The 20,829-nt window shown below is 34.6% G+C and overlaps 1 protein-coding gene across 6 annotated transcripts in view; it reads left to right on the top strand.

Annotated features, from left to right (window-relative positions):
- The first annotated feature begins 1,174 nt into the window (after nucleotides 1-1,174).
- LOC131079131 (proteasome subunit beta type-7-B) overlaps nucleotides 1,175-20,829 on the top strand; it is a 69,620-nt gene continuing 49,965 nt past the window's right edge. Inside the window, exons 1-7 of one of the 6 annotated variants that reach the window (XM_058017021.2) lie at nucleotides 1,203-1,319; nucleotides 10,910-11,117; nucleotides 15,308-15,475; nucleotides 16,325-16,466; nucleotides 16,650-16,746; nucleotides 16,874-16,943; nucleotides 17,054-17,158. In XM_058017021.2, coding sequence (XP_057873004.1) covers nucleotides 15,332-15,475; nucleotides 16,325-16,466; nucleotides 16,650-16,746; nucleotides 16,874-16,943; nucleotides 17,054-17,158 — 558 coding nt within the window. In that variant the 5' untranslated portion in view covers nucleotides 1,203-1,319; nucleotides 10,910-11,117; nucleotides 15,308-15,331. Of the gene's footprint in view, nucleotides 1,320-1,374; nucleotides 1,513-1,658; nucleotides 2,007-10,900; nucleotides 11,118-15,307; nucleotides 15,476-16,324; nucleotides 16,467-16,649; nucleotides 16,747-16,873; nucleotides 16,944-17,053; nucleotides 17,159-20,829 lie in introns of those variants that run through there. The other 5 variants (XM_058017022.2, XM_059213601.1, XM_058017020.2 and 2 more) reach the window with 5 other exon arrangements.

A 20,829-nucleotide genomic window follows, 5' to 3' on the forward strand; every position in this document is an offset into this window, starting at 1 on the left:
CATATTTTGGACTTTTGGAAAGTTTATATAAGTTGTGAAAAGCCCCAACAAAGTGATGGAAGATATTTTAAATCCATAAGAAAATTCTAAGCTTAAATATTTTCACTATTATGATCCCTAAATGTGATGAATCTGCAATCATGGTGAAAGAAGATTACTTCGTATCTTTTGATTGAAAGCTTATTTTTGTTCAAGACTTGGTCACATTGTGTATAACAACTCTACAAAGCTCCCTATTAATTATTTTGCTCTAGCCTTTCCAAAATATCAATTTAAATTATTTTCATAATCTACCTAATGGAATATTATAAGTTAATTTTTTTTGGCTAAAAACTTGTCTCATTATATTCAATAGAATTTTGAATATCCCTACAAAATTATTTTCTTCAAGTTCAAACAAATTTCTCGATTTAATCCTTTGAACTAGTCTAGGTTCTCTTGTGTAAAAAACCTATAATGCCAACATTTTATAACTACAAAATACGATTTAAAAATCTACAATGCCAACATTTTATAACTACAAAATACGATTATAATGACCTCAATTTAATCAACAATATGACATTAGAAAGAACTAAGAACCATTATATCAAACACTATAATATATTTCAATAGAGAAGGTTTGACATATGATAAATCTTGCTAAATTGATACCAAAATTGAAAAAAAATGTCACAATTGATACCAACTCTATTAGGCGAAGAGCACCAATAGATAACATAGTTCTAATAACCGTCATGTTGACCCCCCAATAGCCGTCATAGTGAAAACACCATTAAAAAATTTGTTTTGTACCAATATCCGATCATTTTTTGCAATTAATTGGCCCATTTTGCACCACTATTGGAACATTTGTCAACAAGTACTATTGATTTTGAGTTGACGGTTATTGGAACATCTTTAGATAGCTATCAGGCGACACTTTGAAATGTGTACTTTTTGACCTTTGTGCGCATAACTGATTCCACAATGTGCATCGTTACTACCTAGAAGCCAGATCAATAGCTATAAGCAGTTAAGTCGCATACGGAAACAACTAAAAAAAAATCAAAATCCGATGTACCGTTTAGAATATGTAGATACACGAAATTAACTATGACGACTCCTCGTGCTCTTCTCCCACTCTTTTGAAAAATAAAAGAAAAAAAGAAAAAGTATATACTTGAGGGACACGCTTGTCGGTCCCTTTATTTCGTAAGCTCATAAATTGTAAAACATTGATGGTTTAATACTAACTAATTCGACCCTTCCCGGTGCTTGACTTGCTCGAATCACTGCATTGTTGTTTTCGTTTGCGCAATTCGCTTCCAACAAGAGAGGTTAGGAATCGATTTACTTTTTATTTTCTTTTTCAGGTACTCGGTTTTGTTTTGTCGAGCGAAAAATAGTGGTGTGTATTTTTAGGAATGTTGAGATCTGCTGCGAAAATATTGTTTGTTGTAGTGAAAGGCAGTTTGATTTGCTCGGGCTGGCTTTGAAGTGCATGCACAAATTTAATTCAAAAGATTGCCTGTAATCAAAAGAACCCCTGCTTTTTATTTTTAACCTTTTACTGCGAGCGTGAACTGCAAGATGTTAACCTAAATTGATACAAACACTTAATTGAATATCTTTTCCAAACGAAAGAAATAGTTGTACGCCCATGCTTAAGATGCTAGTATAAGTAAACTAGGTTTTGTGCAATTATTGGGTGCGCTGTAACGATTTTTAAATTCACGTTGGCCTTCTATGGTTCCGTGTCTGGCTTTAAATATAGCTTTCCTTAGCTGTAACTTGTTTTGATTTATTTCCGCAAGGGTTTTGTACATATCCATTTTAGATTTATTTTTATTTGTGCTGTTGTTTCGGTTTGAGTGATATTTTGCATGCACTAAAATTGTTCGACACGGAACCGAAGATCATTTACTCCTGTGTGCTCCCGTAGTGGTGCGTTTTGGTAGAAATTTACAGCCTAGATATATGCGAATGTCTCACACTCCAAATTGGTGTCTCGCTTGACAGGCTAGGTGAGCACTTAAGAAACTATGTTTATTCCTCTATTTTGCATATAAGAGTTAATTTTGACTACCCAGAAGAGTAGAAAATGGCCTTCGTAGCTTTACTTTTTATGATGGTACAACATACATGTGTTTGAGTTTCAAGGGCCATGCTTTTCTGGATTTGTCATCATTAAGTATTTTAGCAAAGGCTACACTGAGACTTTCAAAGATATGCCTGCACGAGTAGATTGGTATCTGCAAAGGCGATGTTAACATCACTATTTCGATCGTAATAATTGAACACATTTTTTTTTTTATATTTACTTGTTCATATGAATCCAAACTTGAAATTCTCATTGTCAGTGACATTTTGTTTGCTCACATTAGTATTTAATACATTCTTCTTTGCCTAGGCTAATGATTACTTACTTAAAATAGATACTGATGATTCCCATGCCTTCCAAGGCATAAATTGAAAGTAATTCACATATCATGTATGCTTAATAAACAGAAACACGTGTATATTAAAATGAAAAAATTCCCAGAAGTGCAATCTGCAAGGCATAGTCGTTTTGATGGAATTTGTCAGCAAGCCGATAAATTTAACAAATTTTGAGGACATAGCGTCAATTAGTTGCATAGCTCTGCTTATAGAATGAAAATATTAATGTAAGCTTTACTTCTGAAAAATTGTATGTCATGGTAAGAAGGGCATGGGCAATTTGCAACTCAAATTGATATCGCAAGACTTAGAGGGAGGCACAAGTGTGTGCTATGCAGAACAATACTGGAGACATGACATGAAATTAAGATCAAGCATATCAAGATTAGATATTTATCTGTATAAATTATTTCCAGGCATACCATGCTTTTCCTAGAAAGGTAGCCGCATCTCTTTTAAGTATTAACTAGTCTTCTACGTAAGTTGTATTGTGGAGGCTGTTAATAACTTGATAAGATGGTATCAACATGTTTGCAGATGGATGTACACAGTTAATGAGTTTGTTTGCCTAAGAAGGCTGGCTTAGTCTGTTCATTAGCGCCATGAACTTGATGATGCCTAGTGAGTTTCTCATGTTTTTGTTGATAGCCGGGCTTATTAGATAAAGGCTACTATTCCTTATCTTTCATAATCTAAACTATTTTAGCATGTTTGATGTTGGAAGATGTAATTTTAATGTGAGTTTTTGACCTAAATGACTTCAATGTAATGCACTTCCTATACTTGGTTGGACAGTTCGAGAGTTGGTCTCGATGGTTATTAACCTGTTTCTTCATGGTAATGATATGGGTTTTGTTGATTTTGACTAAATGGATATTTTTTCATTGCATAATTTTTTTTTATTGAAAGAGGGTTGAGGGGATGGCTTGCATCTAATGTATCCAAGGCTAATCTCGAAGCATATTGTAAGAAAGGATTCTATCTGAAATGTGAAATTTAGCTGCCAGAATCTTAGGTCCTAATATGATAGAGAGCATAATGTAGAAGGAGAGCAGTTGTACCATTGACACCAATTTTGGTATGCCAAGGTCTTGAGAGAGCCTTTGACCAATCCTATTTTAAAAGTTTAGTGATAATGATGTCAAGGGCTGATCCTTTGTCCACCATGGCTCTTTTGATTAAGAATTTCTCTTTGAAACTAGCTCCATAAGCAGCATGAGATCCTCTTGATCCAATAAGTCATGGTCTAAAGGCATATTGTTGATGTTTAAGAAGAAATTGGTATATTGAGAGGTTTGAGTCGCATGTTTTAGAGATTGATTACGTTGAATGGGCCTAATAAAGGTAGTTTGGATGATGAGATCCACATAAACTATCATTTTGAGGTTCTCGTAAGGTTCACCTATAGGCTGGCTGATTTTGTGAAGTGCAAGACTAATATTGATTATTGAAGATGTACAATCAACTATTTGGGGTTTCCTATATTTGTATTTATTTTGAATAGTGAGAATGGTATCTAACTTTAGCTTGTCTTGGGTTGTTGGGAAGGTAGGTGTCATGACTATATTTTTGGTAGAAACATCATTTGTGTGCTTCTAACCGCTGTCATGTGCTGATCTGATTTTTTACTCCAGCGACAAAATTGTCTTACAAGTTGTAAGACTTCACAATTTCAAAATCGAACAATTCGCACCAACCATGAAGAATGGAAGTATACCCACAATTATATCAGACTTCATATAAGGAGAGTTATATTAATGATATTAACTGATAACTTAATGAGGAATGATGAGTACCAAACCGGTACTGAGAAGGCGGGGGGGGTGAATCAGTACAAGCAAAAATCACTTTCTTGAAACCGGTTAGTCAGTAGACACTATGCTTTGGCAGACAAACAGTAATACGGGTCTTAAACAGAGAACAACCGGCTAAACTCAGAATAGCTGAGATAAGCATAAACCGGTTAACACTTATCTTTTCATACAATCCTAGAGCTACACTTCCATTTCACCCTTATGCATGAACAGTTAGTCAATCATCAGAAATACAATAACTAGTTTAGCATGATTTACTATCAGACACAGATCACTTAAACCATCTCATGAAAATTACGACACATAACACACAGATTTTTTCACGTGGAAACCCAACTGGGAAAAACCACGGCGGGGATGAATACCCACAAGTTGTTTTGAACTCTTTAGAAGTCTGCTTTGTTAGGAGCCTAGTCCTGTTAAAGACTTATTGTTGTTTTTGGTACTTTCAGATTGAATAAAACTCAGAAATTTAGAATTAGGTTAATTAATTTGTTGTTTTCTATACTTTTAAGCATAATAAGGGAAATGAAATGCTAAAGACAATGCACAGTTACCCTGGGAAAACCTCCTAAGAGGAAAAACCCAGCCAAAGGATCCTCAGATCTGATTTATGATTTAGAATACAACTGAACATTACACACTTATCTGGAGTTGCAGTCACTATGCGAAAGAGATGAAATACTCTTCAATCAGCTTGCAGTCCTCCTCATCTAATCACAGTTCATTAAAGAAGTCTTCTATGTTTTGGAGATGGTTTGCTGCCTCTTGTGGAGTTCGCTGTCTACTGTTTGGGATCTGCTACTGTTTGATCTAGTTCGCTCTCCAATTTGGATCTTCTTCCTCTCGGTTTGCTGCCTCTTGTGGAGTTCGCTGTCTACTATTTGCTATTCCAAATGCCTTTGTATCAATTCGCTCTTTACAGAATATAATGTCATCAGCTTAAAGAACTTGTTGTGATAATGAGAAGTATGCGCTGCATTTATAGGAGACATATGGCTTCTCAACCATGTCGGCCTCCTTACCATTAAACAATTAAGTATTAATTTCCTTTTAATTGATGGAGCCGACCCTATCAAGGAGGCGTGTGAGTTGAGTGAAGCGTGGAAGTCTCTTTAGGTGAGGGCCGAGAGGTATTGGGCCTGGCCCTATAAAGGGGGGGGGGGGCGGATTCCAATGTTACCCAAGGCAATTGGAATCCGCCAGCCCTAATTACAAACAACACTTATTACAACAAGTTCTGTTAGGAACCGATCCTGCCAGGGATCACCCGGTTAAGGGATGGCTAAGATACCCGGTTAAGGGTTGAACCCTGTTAAAGGTTACCTTGTTAGAGGATTTTAAAGAACTCAATGAATTTGAGTCACCCTGTTAAAGGATTTTCAGTAAGCTGGTTAGAGCTACCCTGTTAAGGGATTTTCCAACTGTTGAGGTGGTTAAAGATCAACAGGTTTTACAATGATCTGGTAACAGCACTCAATGCCAATGCAGATCCGCTTTAGCTCCTCTTCACCTTCTGCACTTACACTCTGCAGATATCACTTCTCTCCTCTGGTCTGGCAAGAATCACGTATCACTTCACTTGGATACACACATACAATTTTTGCCACCAACTTCAGAAAGAAACACAACAACGACCTTATAGGAAATAGATAGGTCGGTAGCATAAACCCTAAACCCTAAACCTGTTAGGTTAAGCAATTCAAATGGTTCAATCCTGACCGTTGAACATATTGCATTAAATGCAACAGTCTTGAACTGATCTCAAGACATTCACCATCGTTCATTTTCCACCGCTTTCCTAGCGCCTGATAACCCATCACGCGTTTGCACTGCTTCCAGACTTTGCACATTCTCGAGGTAGAAGAGAACAATCTCCTTCATGCAAGATCCTTCACGCGCACAAGGTTGACGTGGCGACACAGTCTGTTCTTCGTTGCAATGCTAACTCATCACACAAAGTCACCGGTTGAGTCACACAGGCTTGAAACTCATCAACCGGAAACCTTAAGACTGCCAACCGGAAACCCTGAGACTGCCAACCGGTAGTCATACAAAGCTTCCATGTACCGGTTCTCATATCAACATGCCGGTTCACCTTGAACAGACACACCGCTTCACTTTGGCACACATACCGGTTCTTGGTAACATGCCGGTTCTCTCTTCTTCAGCATATTGACATCAATGACAACATACAATGTCATCATGTCCTCATACTGGTTCGCATAATGCCAACAATTAACATGTTGATGATACACCCCATAAGTCTTCAGTATTTCAAAACATAAACTTAAGTATTCATTACAGAAATGTGGCTTAATTATTATTGACATAATATCTTCTTCTATATATATGTGATCAACAACCAAAATAGATTTTCAAAAATGTCTCCTCCTTTACAACAATGCATACTTGATCTCCTAGACACAACTAAATATTGAAAAATATTGGATCCTTTGCCCAAGTGTATCTTGATCCCATGGTGTACGCCTAAGTGTTCAAGGACAATTGGACTAAAGTGAGCTTCTTTCTATTGGTGCATGTCGGAACACTAGCTTCAAATTTTCTAACATTCTTGCTTTGCAATGAGGCGCATGTCTTCTCTTATGTGCACATCTAAACATTGTCAACATATCTAACACCAAGGTGTTGATGTTCCCATACAAGCACCCATAGTTTGTCTTCACAACTTAGCCAAATTTTGGAGTTGCTTCCTTTCTTCCAAAAAGATCAATGTCTTGAAGAGCCTCATTCAAAGATCTTGCTAAGAATAAAAAAGGACAACAAGACGACTAGACAAACATAACATATGAAAGTTTCATAGGGGTGGAACAAATTAAGATTATAGGAGCTCTTTGTTACTCTCTTGCGAATGCATGGTATCAACCCTTTAAACTGATCAAGATTGAAAAGAAAATGGCAAGAGAAATATGATAAGAAAGAACTAAATCCCAATGTCATAAACAAACAATCCTAAGAAGAGCAACACAAATAAGAACAATGATCAAATTTCAAATACAGCCACACTTTCTAGCTCTATTAACAATGACAATAACAACAATATCATAAGTGATCCCTAGAAATTCATACATCCAATTAAAGTCACAACCAACAATGTAGTTGGCACAATAAGGCTCATTAATGTGGTTGTAATGTCCCTTTTTTCGACCACTTAGTTTTTGTTTCCAAACTGATAGATTAAAGTATCAACCAGGGCACATAACCAATAAACGTTTTGGATTTATTATGTCTTAATTGCATGCTGTACAATATCTTGGTAGTAAGCTTCCATTGTGCCTGCAAACTCCTACGGGAAAGTGAATATTCAATGCCCTTGACTTGCATAGGAGTTCGATATTATGTAACTGCATTTTCAGGCATGATGTTCTTCATCTTCATCTGAGAAATTGCCATCGGCAGTACAAATTGGATCTTTCTGAGGTCCAACCGCTAGTTATACAATTTTTTTTTTTTTAATGCATCATACCTTTGATCAATCTTTCCCAAATACTTCTCAGCCCGTTTCAAAACTTTTCATTTGCAGCATCAAAGCTCACGGTTTTCTGCTCTCTTTCTCGTTTCAATTGATTAATATTTCATTCTCAGGTATACAACTATTCTGATTTTCTCGACGCCCTATTTCTTTTTTGTGTCTTGGTAAGGAATAATTGGTCCTGTTGGAGCATTTTGATTTAATGCTAGAACATATGGATTTCAGGTTGTTTGTATGCTCATTTCTGTTAGTTGCACATTATTTTGTATCGATTTAGCCAGACTTTTTGCTTTTTCAATATAATCTGTTAAAACTCTTTTTTGCCAAACATTCTCTGCTTTTTTGTTTAATTCCGAGTCCTGAATAGGTAAAACGTCCCGTGCTTACTGTAAAGCTCAATTTTTGATTCATTAGAACTTGACTGTATTGTTTTCTTATTTTATACACTATAACGATGTTTTGTTATAAATTAGGATTTAATTAAACCCTAGCTTATGCATTTATTGAACAATAGGCTCATGCCGGGAAGGTTGTCGGAATTTTTTTGGACAGTTGAAATATTTGATTTCCACTGCTATCATCCAGCGTTCCCTTAAACTGTCAGATCTGAGGTTGGTTTTGATTCGTCTTATTTGAAAAAAATTCGCTGTGGTAGAGTTTCATAAACTAATCTTGCAAACTCTCCCCATTTTTATTATCTGCATCATTGATAGCACGACATGTTTAGTGTAGAATCTTGACGTAAGCCACTTGCCATGGTTTCAGTGAGTTTCATGTTTGAAAATCTGTATGCGGCTGGATTATTCTTTTTTGCTTTTTTGTTTCCTGTGTCGAAGATATCTCTGCCTATGAGGGGAGGGTTTATGTATCATGCCCCCAAAATGAAGGGGACGAGGAACTATCTCCGCCACGCAGAATTTGTGGGTGGGCAAAAACATTCCCAAAATTTGGAGAAATCCATATCCAGGGCAGGTCCTAGTAGTTTTCAGGCTAGGCATGTCAGAAGTAGCAGAGGCGAAGTTCAGCTGCAGCTGGATATTTTTAATATGATAGTAAAAAAGGCTTTCTACTTCATATATAATTATTTGAATATGGGAGCAATGAAAATAATCACCCATTTGTACATCTTTTCTGTTTCCATTTTGTTTGTTGTAGCAGTGTTTTCCTCTCCATTTTGTTCATTATTTTCATATACCAATCTTTTTTGACGTATAAATTTATTTAGCACTGAGCAGAGTTAATGGTGATGATATTGCCTTTTAGAGTTTCGTGTTTGGCATATTCATGACCTAGATTTAGATTTTATGAGGCTTGGTGTGGATAGTTTCATGCTTATAAATTCTACCACAGTTGCATTAAAGTTGTGGCAGTTTTTTGGGTTGTTGAGGTTCATCCTGAAAGTCTGGTGTCATGCCCTCTTTCTCTGCTACTTCCAAAGATGTCGCACTGTTTTTTAGTGTTGTTTTTGCATTGAATAACAAGCAACAACTTGGTATTGATTATCCACATATCAAGTTTGTAGCATAATTGGGGACAAGGGAGATTTATGCTTGGAGATTTGACAGCTTAATGCCCAGTTTTCTCTATAATTTTTCTTATAAAATTACTAAGATTATGGCCTGTTGCAATCTTGACTTCCTATCATTATTTCTCTGACCAGAGGAATGAGACAAGGACTCCTCTCTCACCAATTTTGTGCTATTATGATGGGAGCTTTAAGCTACTTGCTCAAGCTTCCTAAAGAATGGGGCCTAATAAGAAGTCTTTTAATCATCTCAAATATGAGAATTTTTACTCATCCCAGTTTTTATTTTTGATATGGGACAGCTCCCTAAATTATGAAAGAAAAATTACATAACCTCAATATTAAGTGGATCATGATAAAGTCCAATTAATTCATCAGAATCATTATCATATCTCTGGTGTTATTATGCATTATGTGTAGATGAACTTTCTTTGATTTCTGGTGTGATAACAAAGAAGAATTGCAGCTTGAGAGGCCTCAAAAATCCTCAAAGTCGATCTTCACAAGTCCTGTCCTCAAAAGTTGAAGGCTTTTTTGTAGTTGGCCATTCCCTTGAATCAATTCCATATTAAATCGACCTCCTAGCTCTCCTGCAGTAGAGCTTTTCTCATAGTTTGTTATTGCCTTGATCACAACCCCATGCCATGTTTTTTGCATATCGTTAGCTACTGCTAACTTACCTCACATCATCCACCCCAAAATATCTATTATGTTCATTAGACATACCTCCAATATCTAGCTGCCATGGATGTGTCTATTCTCAAGAAGGCTGGAACCAATGACAGCCTTTATTGCACTCTTTGACATAAGCTAGACTATATTACAACTCACTTTGTTGCACCAATTACCAATTGTAATTTGGATGGAATCATCAATATATCTTAATCATATACATTCACATTACTTGCTTTACAAGTATGGTTCAATCAAAGAGAGGGTTAGAGTATTACTAACAGAATTGATATTTAACTCATATTTCTGATAGACCTAAATTTCCTTGGATATTTAACTCATATTTTTGATAGACGTAAAATTCCTTGGGTATTCAACAGCATTCATGAATAATTCAAAGTTAGAAGAGAAAATGACCCCAAGTAACCTGTTTGCATTACACTTAACAAATTAATGTAGCAATTATGAAGAGTGAGAAACAAAAAACTGCAATTATTTTAAGAAGTATCTGGTCGTCTGCCGTCTCATTACACGTCATAAATGGCTTGCGTCTAGCATCTTATTTTGTTCTAATCCTCTTTTTATCTCTGTCTAAGCCAGTATTGGTGATAGCAATGCTGCCATCAGCATTCAATGTATTATTTGCCAATTTTGCATTATATATGGTTTGCATTGATGGATCTTTTAGTAGCTGCAAAGAGTTACCTGCTTCAAGATTTGAATTTTTTTGATTAGCAGCCAAATTATGCACTCCAAAAGCTGTATTTGAATTAGTAACACTCACAGGGTTCGCCAAATTTCTATCTTGAATTTTGAAATTCAGCGAACATTTAAAATATGTATGAAATTCAAAAAAATTCACGTTTATGTTTGTATGAGAAAACAACAGGTTTTTCTTTAAAATTAATTTCACAAAAGCATTTTGGTTAAAGTTTTTGACCAGTTTTTTTTTAATATATTTAACACTTGCGCTAGTGTCAACAGAAAATGAGTACGTTTGTTCTGCCGTGACGTCTCTTCCGCAGTGTTATTTAGTTTGTTCAGGTACACATTTCTTCTGCAGTGTCTGAGAGGAGGGCATTAGGGCAAGGCGCAACAATCCACGTGGCCACAACAAAGTTTAACCTCAGGCTGCGCTACTGTAGATTGTCCGCTGCTTCCAGCTCCCTGCCACGACTTGTTCCTAGTTTAGGTCTTTTTTATGAAGTTTTTATTTTTAGCTTTTCTTATGTTTTATAAAATTTGAAGCATTCAATTTTTATTTTTATAATTGACGTTTATAAACAATTAAATACTTTTTTTACTTTGATTAGGTGTGTATTAAAAAATTAATATTTAATAGATTTAAACTAAATTTAATTTTGTTTTCAAAGATAAGAGTAAAAATATATTAACTATTTATTTTATGTTATTTAAAATAGAATTTAATATTTCTTTATTTTGTTTTTTTGAGTTAAAATTAAAAAAATTATTTATTTTGTTTTAATGTTTTTAAAATAAAATTTAATGAATGTTCTCTATATGAAATTTTATTTTCTTTTGTTAATTTTGTGGATATATTATTAAAAATTAAAAAAAAATAAAAATTTACATAAGGTGAATTTTTTTCAGATTTTTCCCCTTGCCGAATTTCATCTGAATTTTATTGTTGCCAAATTTGAACTCGAATTTGAACCTTGTGACCTAGCTTAATACTGAACATCTCTTACGTAAATGTTCTGCCTTTATTCAAAATTCCTTATTGAGTTCAAGTCCGTAATGGACTTGTTTTTCTCCATTTTCATTTAATACATTCTGCTGCCTTGAGACTAAAAGATTGCCATCCCTCTGCCTAGCATGACCTGCAAGCTCTTCTTTAAACTGCAATAGGATTTGATTTGAGTAAATTTGGTTGCTGCTTCCAGTACTGTTGTTAAATATAGAGTAATCGATATTTGGTATTACAAGATCATCAAAACAGTACATGTTAACTTTGGGCTGCTGTATTGATCTCATCTTGAGAAAAAATATTGCATATCTATGACTGGGACTCTTGCAAACACTAAACACATTTCAGACTTGTTCACTGCAGTGGCCATTACTGCAAAAATAACGAACTATAAAAATTGAGGGAAACGGCATGGAAAAAAAATATAATTATACATATGGTCTTTTTTTTAGGCCAAAAACTGTGTTATCTTCAAAAGAAAAATTTCAAAGCTTAATCTAATAACTAAATTATGATAGGATACTTTTGTTAAGCATATTAGAAATTTTATGTACAACGTATGAATTTCATGACAAGTTGATACATGGCACAAGGAGTAATCATTTATGAATAATACCCGAAGGCATGGTAGCATAATACTCAAAAAACCCGTAATTAATCCCAAGTAATCATGACCTCATTGCATTTGCTATGTCATTTCCTGAGTTTTTCTCAAGTTCTCAAGTTTTTAAAAGGTAGTTTTGATTTTTTAATATATGTTTTTGTGCTCACATTTACACCTAGAGACGCTTAGATACAGGAGAATACAGTGCAATGGTAGGACAAACTTTTTTGCTGTCTGTTTCCTGACATTTTTTCTGAATTTTGAAGAAAAGATATTTGATTTATTTGTATTTATCATTTTTTGGCTCATGTTTATATCTAGAGAGAGAAAAATACAGAGCAAAGTCAGACAGTACATTTTAGGTTTAGAGTATATTAGATTTTTTTAAGGTTTTAAATTTTTAATAGGTTTCTCTTAGAAGTCCAATTTTAAACCAGTAAGGTGGGTTCCCTTTCAATTTATTTTCTAATGATGGTATAGGTAAAAAAACATAGGACTGCTCCCAAAATAGTAAGCCGTGCTTAATAATAGAATGGCTTACTATTTTAGGGCCAGCCATTTGTTTCTTATATTAATCTTCTTAGGGAAAGAAAAAAAAGATTTCTAAAAGTCCTATGCAGTTTTCAATAAATATCATTTTTATAATGTTTAACATCTATCTTTATTTTTATGCACCATATTTGACGTGAAATAAGAAAAGATGTTTTCTACTATATTTTTACAAATGGTACATTGTTTTCTAGTTCCTGATTTTCTGCTGTGTTTTTCTCATTTTAACCTTGATCATTGAATTCCATTTATACTCTTACAACACCATGCGAATGTTGTGTAAATGGAATGCTTTAAGGTAGATAATTTAAAATACTTCTAGATCCTTAGAGTTTCTTTCAAAGAAAGCTCTGGTATAGAATAAAAATCCTAGAACTGCTAATCAAGGTGCTCCATATAGAAGCCTCCAATGGTCCCTATTTTTAAAATAGCTGTTCCCCACAACCCCCTAAAAATGGCCTCCCAAAAAACTCATCTTGGAAACGCATCTTGTGATCACCTGCTGCCCCTGTAGTTTAAACTTAGGGGAGTAAAGCATTAAAGCCATCTTCGTCATTGGTAGTTGAGTTGTGATTTGAATTTTGTTGATTTAGTTCCACTCTTATTAAGTTGATTTTTGGCTCAATTGGTGTCTTCACACCCTGACCATGTGTGCTTACTCCTTGTGTTGCTCATCTTTCAAAGCATTTTGGAATCAAGACCCTTATTATGCTTATGAAAACCAACCATAGGATCTTTAATTCTTTATCTTAGACATAATTGCCAATAGAGATGACATTTTAGAAATGATAGCATTTATCACAATTACAGGAATTGCTGTTATGGGAGATGAATACAATCACATGCCCTTTCCAGCCTGAAGGGTAAAGATAAAACAATGGATGCATTTTAATCAAATAGATTTGAAGGTCTAAGAAAGGATCTATAAACTTAGTCCTATGATATACTAGTGCTTATTAGGGACGACAGTGACCAAGTAACCATGGCAAGGTATAAGGGAGCTTGATACCCCACAGGTCAGTAGAGGTCAATAAATGATAGTATTATGTTTTAAAGTGACAAAAGGTAAAATGAAAACCAAGAGAACCAAAAGATTCATGCAACGGAAGTAATATTTACTGTTGAAGAGGACAGTGATCTCCAGGTCTAATGGGGTAAGAAGCACTGAAAAGAGGATAAAGTGTTGTTCACAGACCTATTAGGACAGTGGTAGTAGGTATGCAGAAACATATGGGATGTGTTCCCCTATGAATAACCATGAATAATATGAGACGTAATTTCACCTCATAGACCCTGTACATGTTAAGGAATAGTGGATAAGTATCAAGATTCAAAATGCAGTGACAACCTTATGAAGGTACAGATAAATAACATATGGTAAAGTCTGAGGTTCACCATAATGACAGTGGACAGTCACGTAGCCTATAAACATTAAGCTTATGATAGTCATGATGCATCATAATACAAACACATAACCACTTGAAAATATTGGGCACTCAATATCTCTAGTCTAGTTGGCTTTTACAAAATCCTATATATCTTCTAGTCTGTTCACCTAGGTCATCCTTGTTAGCAGATTGCATGATCCAGACCTCTGTGCAAATATTTAAAGATCATATTTTCGGTTCAAAATTCCTTCCCTGCTTTTGTTTTTTATTTCTTTTCATATAACTCAATGTTCGATCTTGTATAGACCAGGGAATAAATTAGACATCCTACAACACTTGCACGAGGAACATGACACATGTCCTTTTATATCTTGGGACAATCTTCTACATATAAAATTATCAATTTAAACCAACAGAAACAGGAATGCTAACAAGTTTGCATATGTGCATTTTCAATCCTTGCAGTATCCCCTCAACATATTTTTTCGGATTCAACTAGAGTGTTCAGTATAGATAATCATTTAGAGTTTCCATAACTGAATTAAAGTTTGTGGCACCAAGATCTTTTACTCAAAGAAAGTTTTTTATAAGCCTGTGAAATATGTGTCTTATGAATGCAAGAACATTGAAAAATTGAAGTCCTTTTCTATTTTTAAATCAAATGTTCTTTGTCAGTAGCATCACTAGGAATAGTTGGTCTATTTTTATCCTCTACTAACTTCCAAAAATCAATGAAAATTTGAATTCTTTTTAATATTCTTTTCCATTGTGTGTAGTTTGTGCCATTTAACTTATTTAAGTTTGATACTCTTGGAAAAATAAATGAACAAACAATGACCCAACAAATCAAAGACACCGCTCAAAAAACCTGTTTTTTCCTCCCACTTTATATTCCTAACAATTCAGTGCTCCCCGACTGTCAATCAAATAATAGATTACTAACTTCTGAGTAGATTCTAAGAAGTGATGCTAAAGCTACTCTGATTCCCCTTATGTAATTGTTTTTTGACAATTCAGCATAATACTTTAATTATGCTTCAAAATTTTTATATTTGTGGAAACTTAAGAAATAAATTTTATATTAGGAACTTTGAAGAGATCGCCATTTTGATTTTTCTGATTATATTTTACAGGGGTTTCTTTAACCGTGTCAAGTTATGGCAAACAATCAAATTGACATCCCTCCCAAAGGTGGATTCTCTTTTGATTTGTGTAAAAGAAATGAAATGCTTATTAAGAAAGGTATTGAAGTGCCAAAGTTTCGCAAAACAGGAACGACAATTGTTGGTCTTGTTTTTAAGGTTAGTTCTGTCATTCCCTTATCTGTTAAGGAGTCTTTGTTTTTTCTTATGTTGATTGTTTCACAGTTTGTTTTTGTTGCTGGAAGGTCGTTAGCAACCATATTGCGTGATTTGATTAAAGTCTGTGTTATATTTAGGAGTGATTTGGAAGAGTGGAGTGAGTTGCATTAATTTTTGAAGTAAAGAAGCATGTCTCTAAAAACATTCAAAAATCAAGGAGTTGGATTATAGGGTTTCAAGCAAAATAGTTTAAGTGAATGCAGGTAAAAGTCAGGGATTCATAGAAGGGGAAGGATGTACTACTGATTTAAGAGAAATCTATTTACTGAGGGTCTGGTGAGGGGGGTTGCTTGAGGGAATATCTTAGAAATGGTTTCAAGTGGGGCAAGGATTGTTCTGGAATAGGAGCAAAATGGATTATTTATTCTGATCTATAATAGAGATAAAAGTTCCTATATTCATCTTTTTTTATCTTGTTTCATGAGTGTATTTACCTTAAAAATAAAACCTCTTGCTTTGGGCTTTTTCTTAGGCTTAAACCTTTTTTCCTATTTTATATCTGATACCTCTCAGTTGCATTGAAAAAATTTAAAAATCTTGATCTTAACAAAATATTTAGAGGTGGATATCTAAGTTGTGACTCTTGGTCTTCCATTGTTGGCATTTGCTGTGGTTGTGATATCTATAGGTGGATTTCTAAGTTGCGACTCTTGGTCTTGCATTGTAGGTTTCTAGTGTGTGCTCTCAAGGAGCTTGTATTGGTCTCATGTTGGTGTTTGTCTAAGCAGAATTTGTACTTGAATTGCAATATAAAAAAAGTTTTGCTAAAGTTGAGCTTTTTCAACTCAGGATGGAGTCATACTTGGGGCCGACACCAGGGCAACTGAAGGACCAATAGTGTGTGATAAGAACTGTGAAAAAATACATTATATTGCACCAAATATATACTGCTGTGGTGCTGGAACTGCTGCAGATACAGAGGCAGTAACAGGTTTTGTTTATATTTTTCTATTGTTCCTCGGAGAATATTTATCAGTGCTTATTTCAGCGTTGGAGCTGCCAATATGAATATGAGTTTTCAATGCTTGGAGGCTACTTAATCTTGTCATTCCACTTGAAAATGCTTCATGTGATTATTGTTGGATTACTGAATGTTTGGTCTTTTTGTTGACAGACATGGTTAGCTCCCAACTGGAGCTGCATCGTTATGCAACTGGTCGAGAATCACGGGTTGTTAGTGCCCTCACTATTCTAAAATCCCATCTATTCGGGTGATTTTCCATGTTTCCTAACATGTATCCATTTTTGTTTGTTTTAATTGATATTGCTTTTAAGGTTTATAGTATTTTGTTCTGTCTTGTATGGTTGCTTTAATTGTTTTCCATTTTCTGGTTGTAGTTACCAAGGCCATGTGAGTGCAGCCTTAGTACTTGGTGGGGTGGATATTACTGGACCACACTTACATACGGTAAGCAGCTTATACACAATCAAAATTTGTAATTTGTTTCATTTTTCATTTTCTTGCTGGGCACGAGTTAAAAGATATATTTCTCTGTGAACTTTTTCTTTGGGATGCAGGTATATCCTCATGGATCAACAGACACTCTACCTTTTGCCACAATGGGTTCTGGATCTCTTGCTGCTATGGCAATGTTTGAATCACGATACAAAGAAGGGTTAAATGTAAGTTCAAAAGTTTATCTGCAGTTACATCTCTGTGCAATGCAGGTAACTTTATTTGTTTGCAGCAGTTTGGTCCAAACTCCGAGTGAACTTTGTTGCACATTTTTGGTGCTTAAGTTTTCAATTTAGATTGTAATTCATGTTATGGAAGTGTTTGCTTTAGCAAGTCGTCCTTTCTAATTTTGCTTCTGTTTGTATTGTCACTCATAACTGGGTGCTGGATAGAAAATGCATGTGTATCATTGGGTTTGTGTTTGTTTTTGAGTTTGGCAAGGAAAAAAATCGGATCAAATTCATGAACGATAAAATTTTATAATTTTTTTCGTGATTAAAGAATAAAAGATATAAATCTAATATATTAATATTACTTTATTTATGATATTGAAGTAGTTATTAGTGTACTACATTATAATTTAACAATATTAAGTATTTAAAATTTTTATAAAAATTTAATTATTAAAAATAAAAATATATTTTTTTGAAAACTTTAAAACCGTAAATTAAAACCCAAAAATATAAACTGTAATGATTTATTAACATTTAGACACTCTACAAAAAGGGGGAACAAGAAATACTTGTTTATGTATCAAAGAGAACTGAAAATGCTAAGCTAAATTTTAGTGCCGCAAAACAATTTATGAACCTGTTTTGGGTCCTCTAAAAGGCATGATAAAGTATTTTGAGCACCTTGTAGTATTCTTCAGTAGACTCGCGATAAAAAATTTGAGGGCCTATTTTGTGTGCAATCAAGAGCCTTTGGTCAAAGTGCTCAAGAGTTGGTGTTTGTGTTATGCCATGTGCCGCTATGCCATGTCTCCTTTGGGAAGTGGGTTATGGAAGCTTCCTCCAAGTTGAAAGAGGGAAAGAGATCAGATTTAGGACTGCTTGACTGACTTGTATGTTTTTAATGCCGAGGATGGGTCATGGATCTACAAGAGTTTTCATCTAGCCTTCAAATTCCCACTCACTTTAGCCATATAGAGCGATCATGTAGAAGAAGCAAATAGAGAAAGTCTTGTTTGACTATTTTTTGATGAATTTTTTAACAATTTTTAGGGTTTTTAATAGATTCTCCCGATTTTGAAATTTGTCAATAAAATTTGGTGAGTTAGGTGATTTAGTGTGTATCTCTATAATCTATCTTAGATAAATTTAGTTATGATCATGCTTAATAGATAAATTTGGGTGTAGAAAACTTATTAATCGATGGGTTGGTTTGCTTTGTCTTAGGTATTTTCCTATTTTACCCCAAGTTTCTGGGACATGGGGATGCATCTCCATGTCCCCGATTTTTCAAGCCACCTTTTGGGATGGCTATGTAAAAAATAGGGAAAATTCAAAACGCATAGGAAAATTTTAAATATTCATATTATAACATTGATGTTTGATAACTATGCATATATACATTATAGAACCTCTCTCTCTCTCTCTCTCTCTCTATATATATATATATATATATATATATATATCAAAGTTGCATGGACATGGATACGGATACGGTATCGGATACGGATACGGCCATTTTTCAAGACCCCCAATATGGATATGGCTGGACACGTCATTCATAAAAAAACACATACACATATATTTGACACATTTTTCTAAGTTATTCAAGGAGATTTTCATTACTTCAAAAGCAATATAGACACATAATTGCTACATAAATAATGATAAGTTGAATTAACATTTTACAATATGAAAAAAAGTAGAGTTGCATTGGAAGATAACCCAAAAAATGGGTCAGTCAAATAGAACAACATTTCATTTGTCTTTCTCATTGGGTGTAAGTTTTGTTTATAGCAATTTAAAAAAAAAAATACATGAATGAAGGTTTTTAAAATTAAATTTAAGAAGATTTCCGTCAAATTTTTTAAAGATCAAATCACATAGCATCTAGCATGGTTGGAAACCAAGGTTTTTTGGGCACACGTGTGTACAGTATTCAATGTGTATCCGGGTTGTCTCAGATACGGGGATACGCATGCCCAGGTAGGGACAAAGGAGTTTCCGGCTACTTTGCTCATTCACACTGCTCATTGATGATAGAGTTTGTATCCAGTTTGCAGTTTATGGACTTATTTCAATTCTTAAAATCATACCAGTTATGCTCATCAATCCTGTTGTAAATCTATGAAGGTTAGAAATCAGTTTCAATGCTCATTCATGTGTGTTGCCGCTATTGAGGCTAGTTAAGGCACATTTCTTTTAAGGCATCGCTATAATCTCCTAGGAGTTAGTCACTTGGTGAAGGATCCTCTGTAACAACAAGTTGTCTGCTATTTTCTGTAAGATCAGAGCTGCAATTTTACTCTCCGTTAATTTTTGAAATTCGAAATTTAATGCAGAAGTTAAATCATATGAAAGACCATTTTTCATGTTGCTTCTGTTGGGACTGACATATGTAGTTTAATGTGTATGGAATTTATTAAACACACACTATTGCTGAGGTGTTGGGGCCCACAAAAAGAACTAAAAAATGTTTTTTTAAAGCATTTGAGTGTTTTTTTTTAAAAATGTGATGGGAAAAGAGGGACGGCTGGCCATCCGCGAGACAAACGTCTCCTCTAAGGATTGCTGCCGTCCCCAGGTTTCCGACATATTTTCTGCTATTCCTCAAATTTTGGGGACTGGTAGGGGATGTCCCCAATCCATCCCCCCTTCCCTGGGATGCCCTGGTAACAGGGACGTGTCAAAAAGGGCTGATGACGTGTCCCCGGGTTTCCTTGTTATTTTCTGTTTCAATGGTTCAATATGGGAATAAGTTATCATTTAGACTTTTTAGATTATTGATAATGGTTGTTTAGCCCTGAGGCTATTGTTCATTTGTTGGACTACAAATATATTTTGTGTCTTCGTTCTTAAATTGGGAGTTTAATGTACACAACTGGTGGAAAAGGCTCAGTGAGGTGTCTTTTCTTTAAAAGCAGGCATTATTAGAATGAGCGATCACCAAAACTTTTGAGGAGCTCTAGTTTAAGTACTAAATATTTGAAAGGTAGCATTAGTTTTTGTCAAATATCAAATATGTTCAAACATCTTCCCATTTGAGTTGAGAGTATAGTTTTGTTGATAGTAAGTGAGGGTGTTAAAATTCAGATAGTGATAAGCAGATTATACACTTAGAAAATAAAGCTTAACTGCAAACTGAAACTTGAGTATGATCGCCTACAAATATACATTGTTGAATATACAAACAATTTTTTTTGTTTACTAAGCTGGACTGAATTACACATAAACGTTGCTCTTCTTCTGAATTCTATTTTTTTTCTTGTTGCTAAGTCATGTGCCCAAGATCTCTTTTATCAGTTGAGATAATCTTATGGGCTTTGTAAAATCTAAAGAAAAAAAACTAGTTAGCACATTATCTTGTTGCTGTTGGCTTGAGGAATTCCTTATTTGAAAAATCTAAGCTAGAAATAGCTACTATATCTAGTCTCCATTGGCTTGAGGAATTCTTTCTTCGAAAAAACCTCCGAATATTGCAAGTGATGCATGGTGGTTAGATATAAACATCTGTATATCTCTAGCTTGAACCACCCATGTCTTCATTTAATTTATGTTCTAGATGTCTTTTAAAGCAATGCTTTAATGTATGAACACAACATGGGATTAAAAAATATGTTTGTAAGCTCTCTCAACAATCAAACCAGCTAACTTGCAAGTACAAACTA

This window comes from Cryptomeria japonica, chromosome 10, assembly GCF_030272615.1.
Source record: "Cryptomeria japonica chromosome 10, Sugi_1.0, whole genome shotgun sequence".
NCBI lineage: Eukaryota > Viridiplantae > Streptophyta > Pinopsida > Cupressales > Cupressaceae > Cryptomeria > Cryptomeria japonica.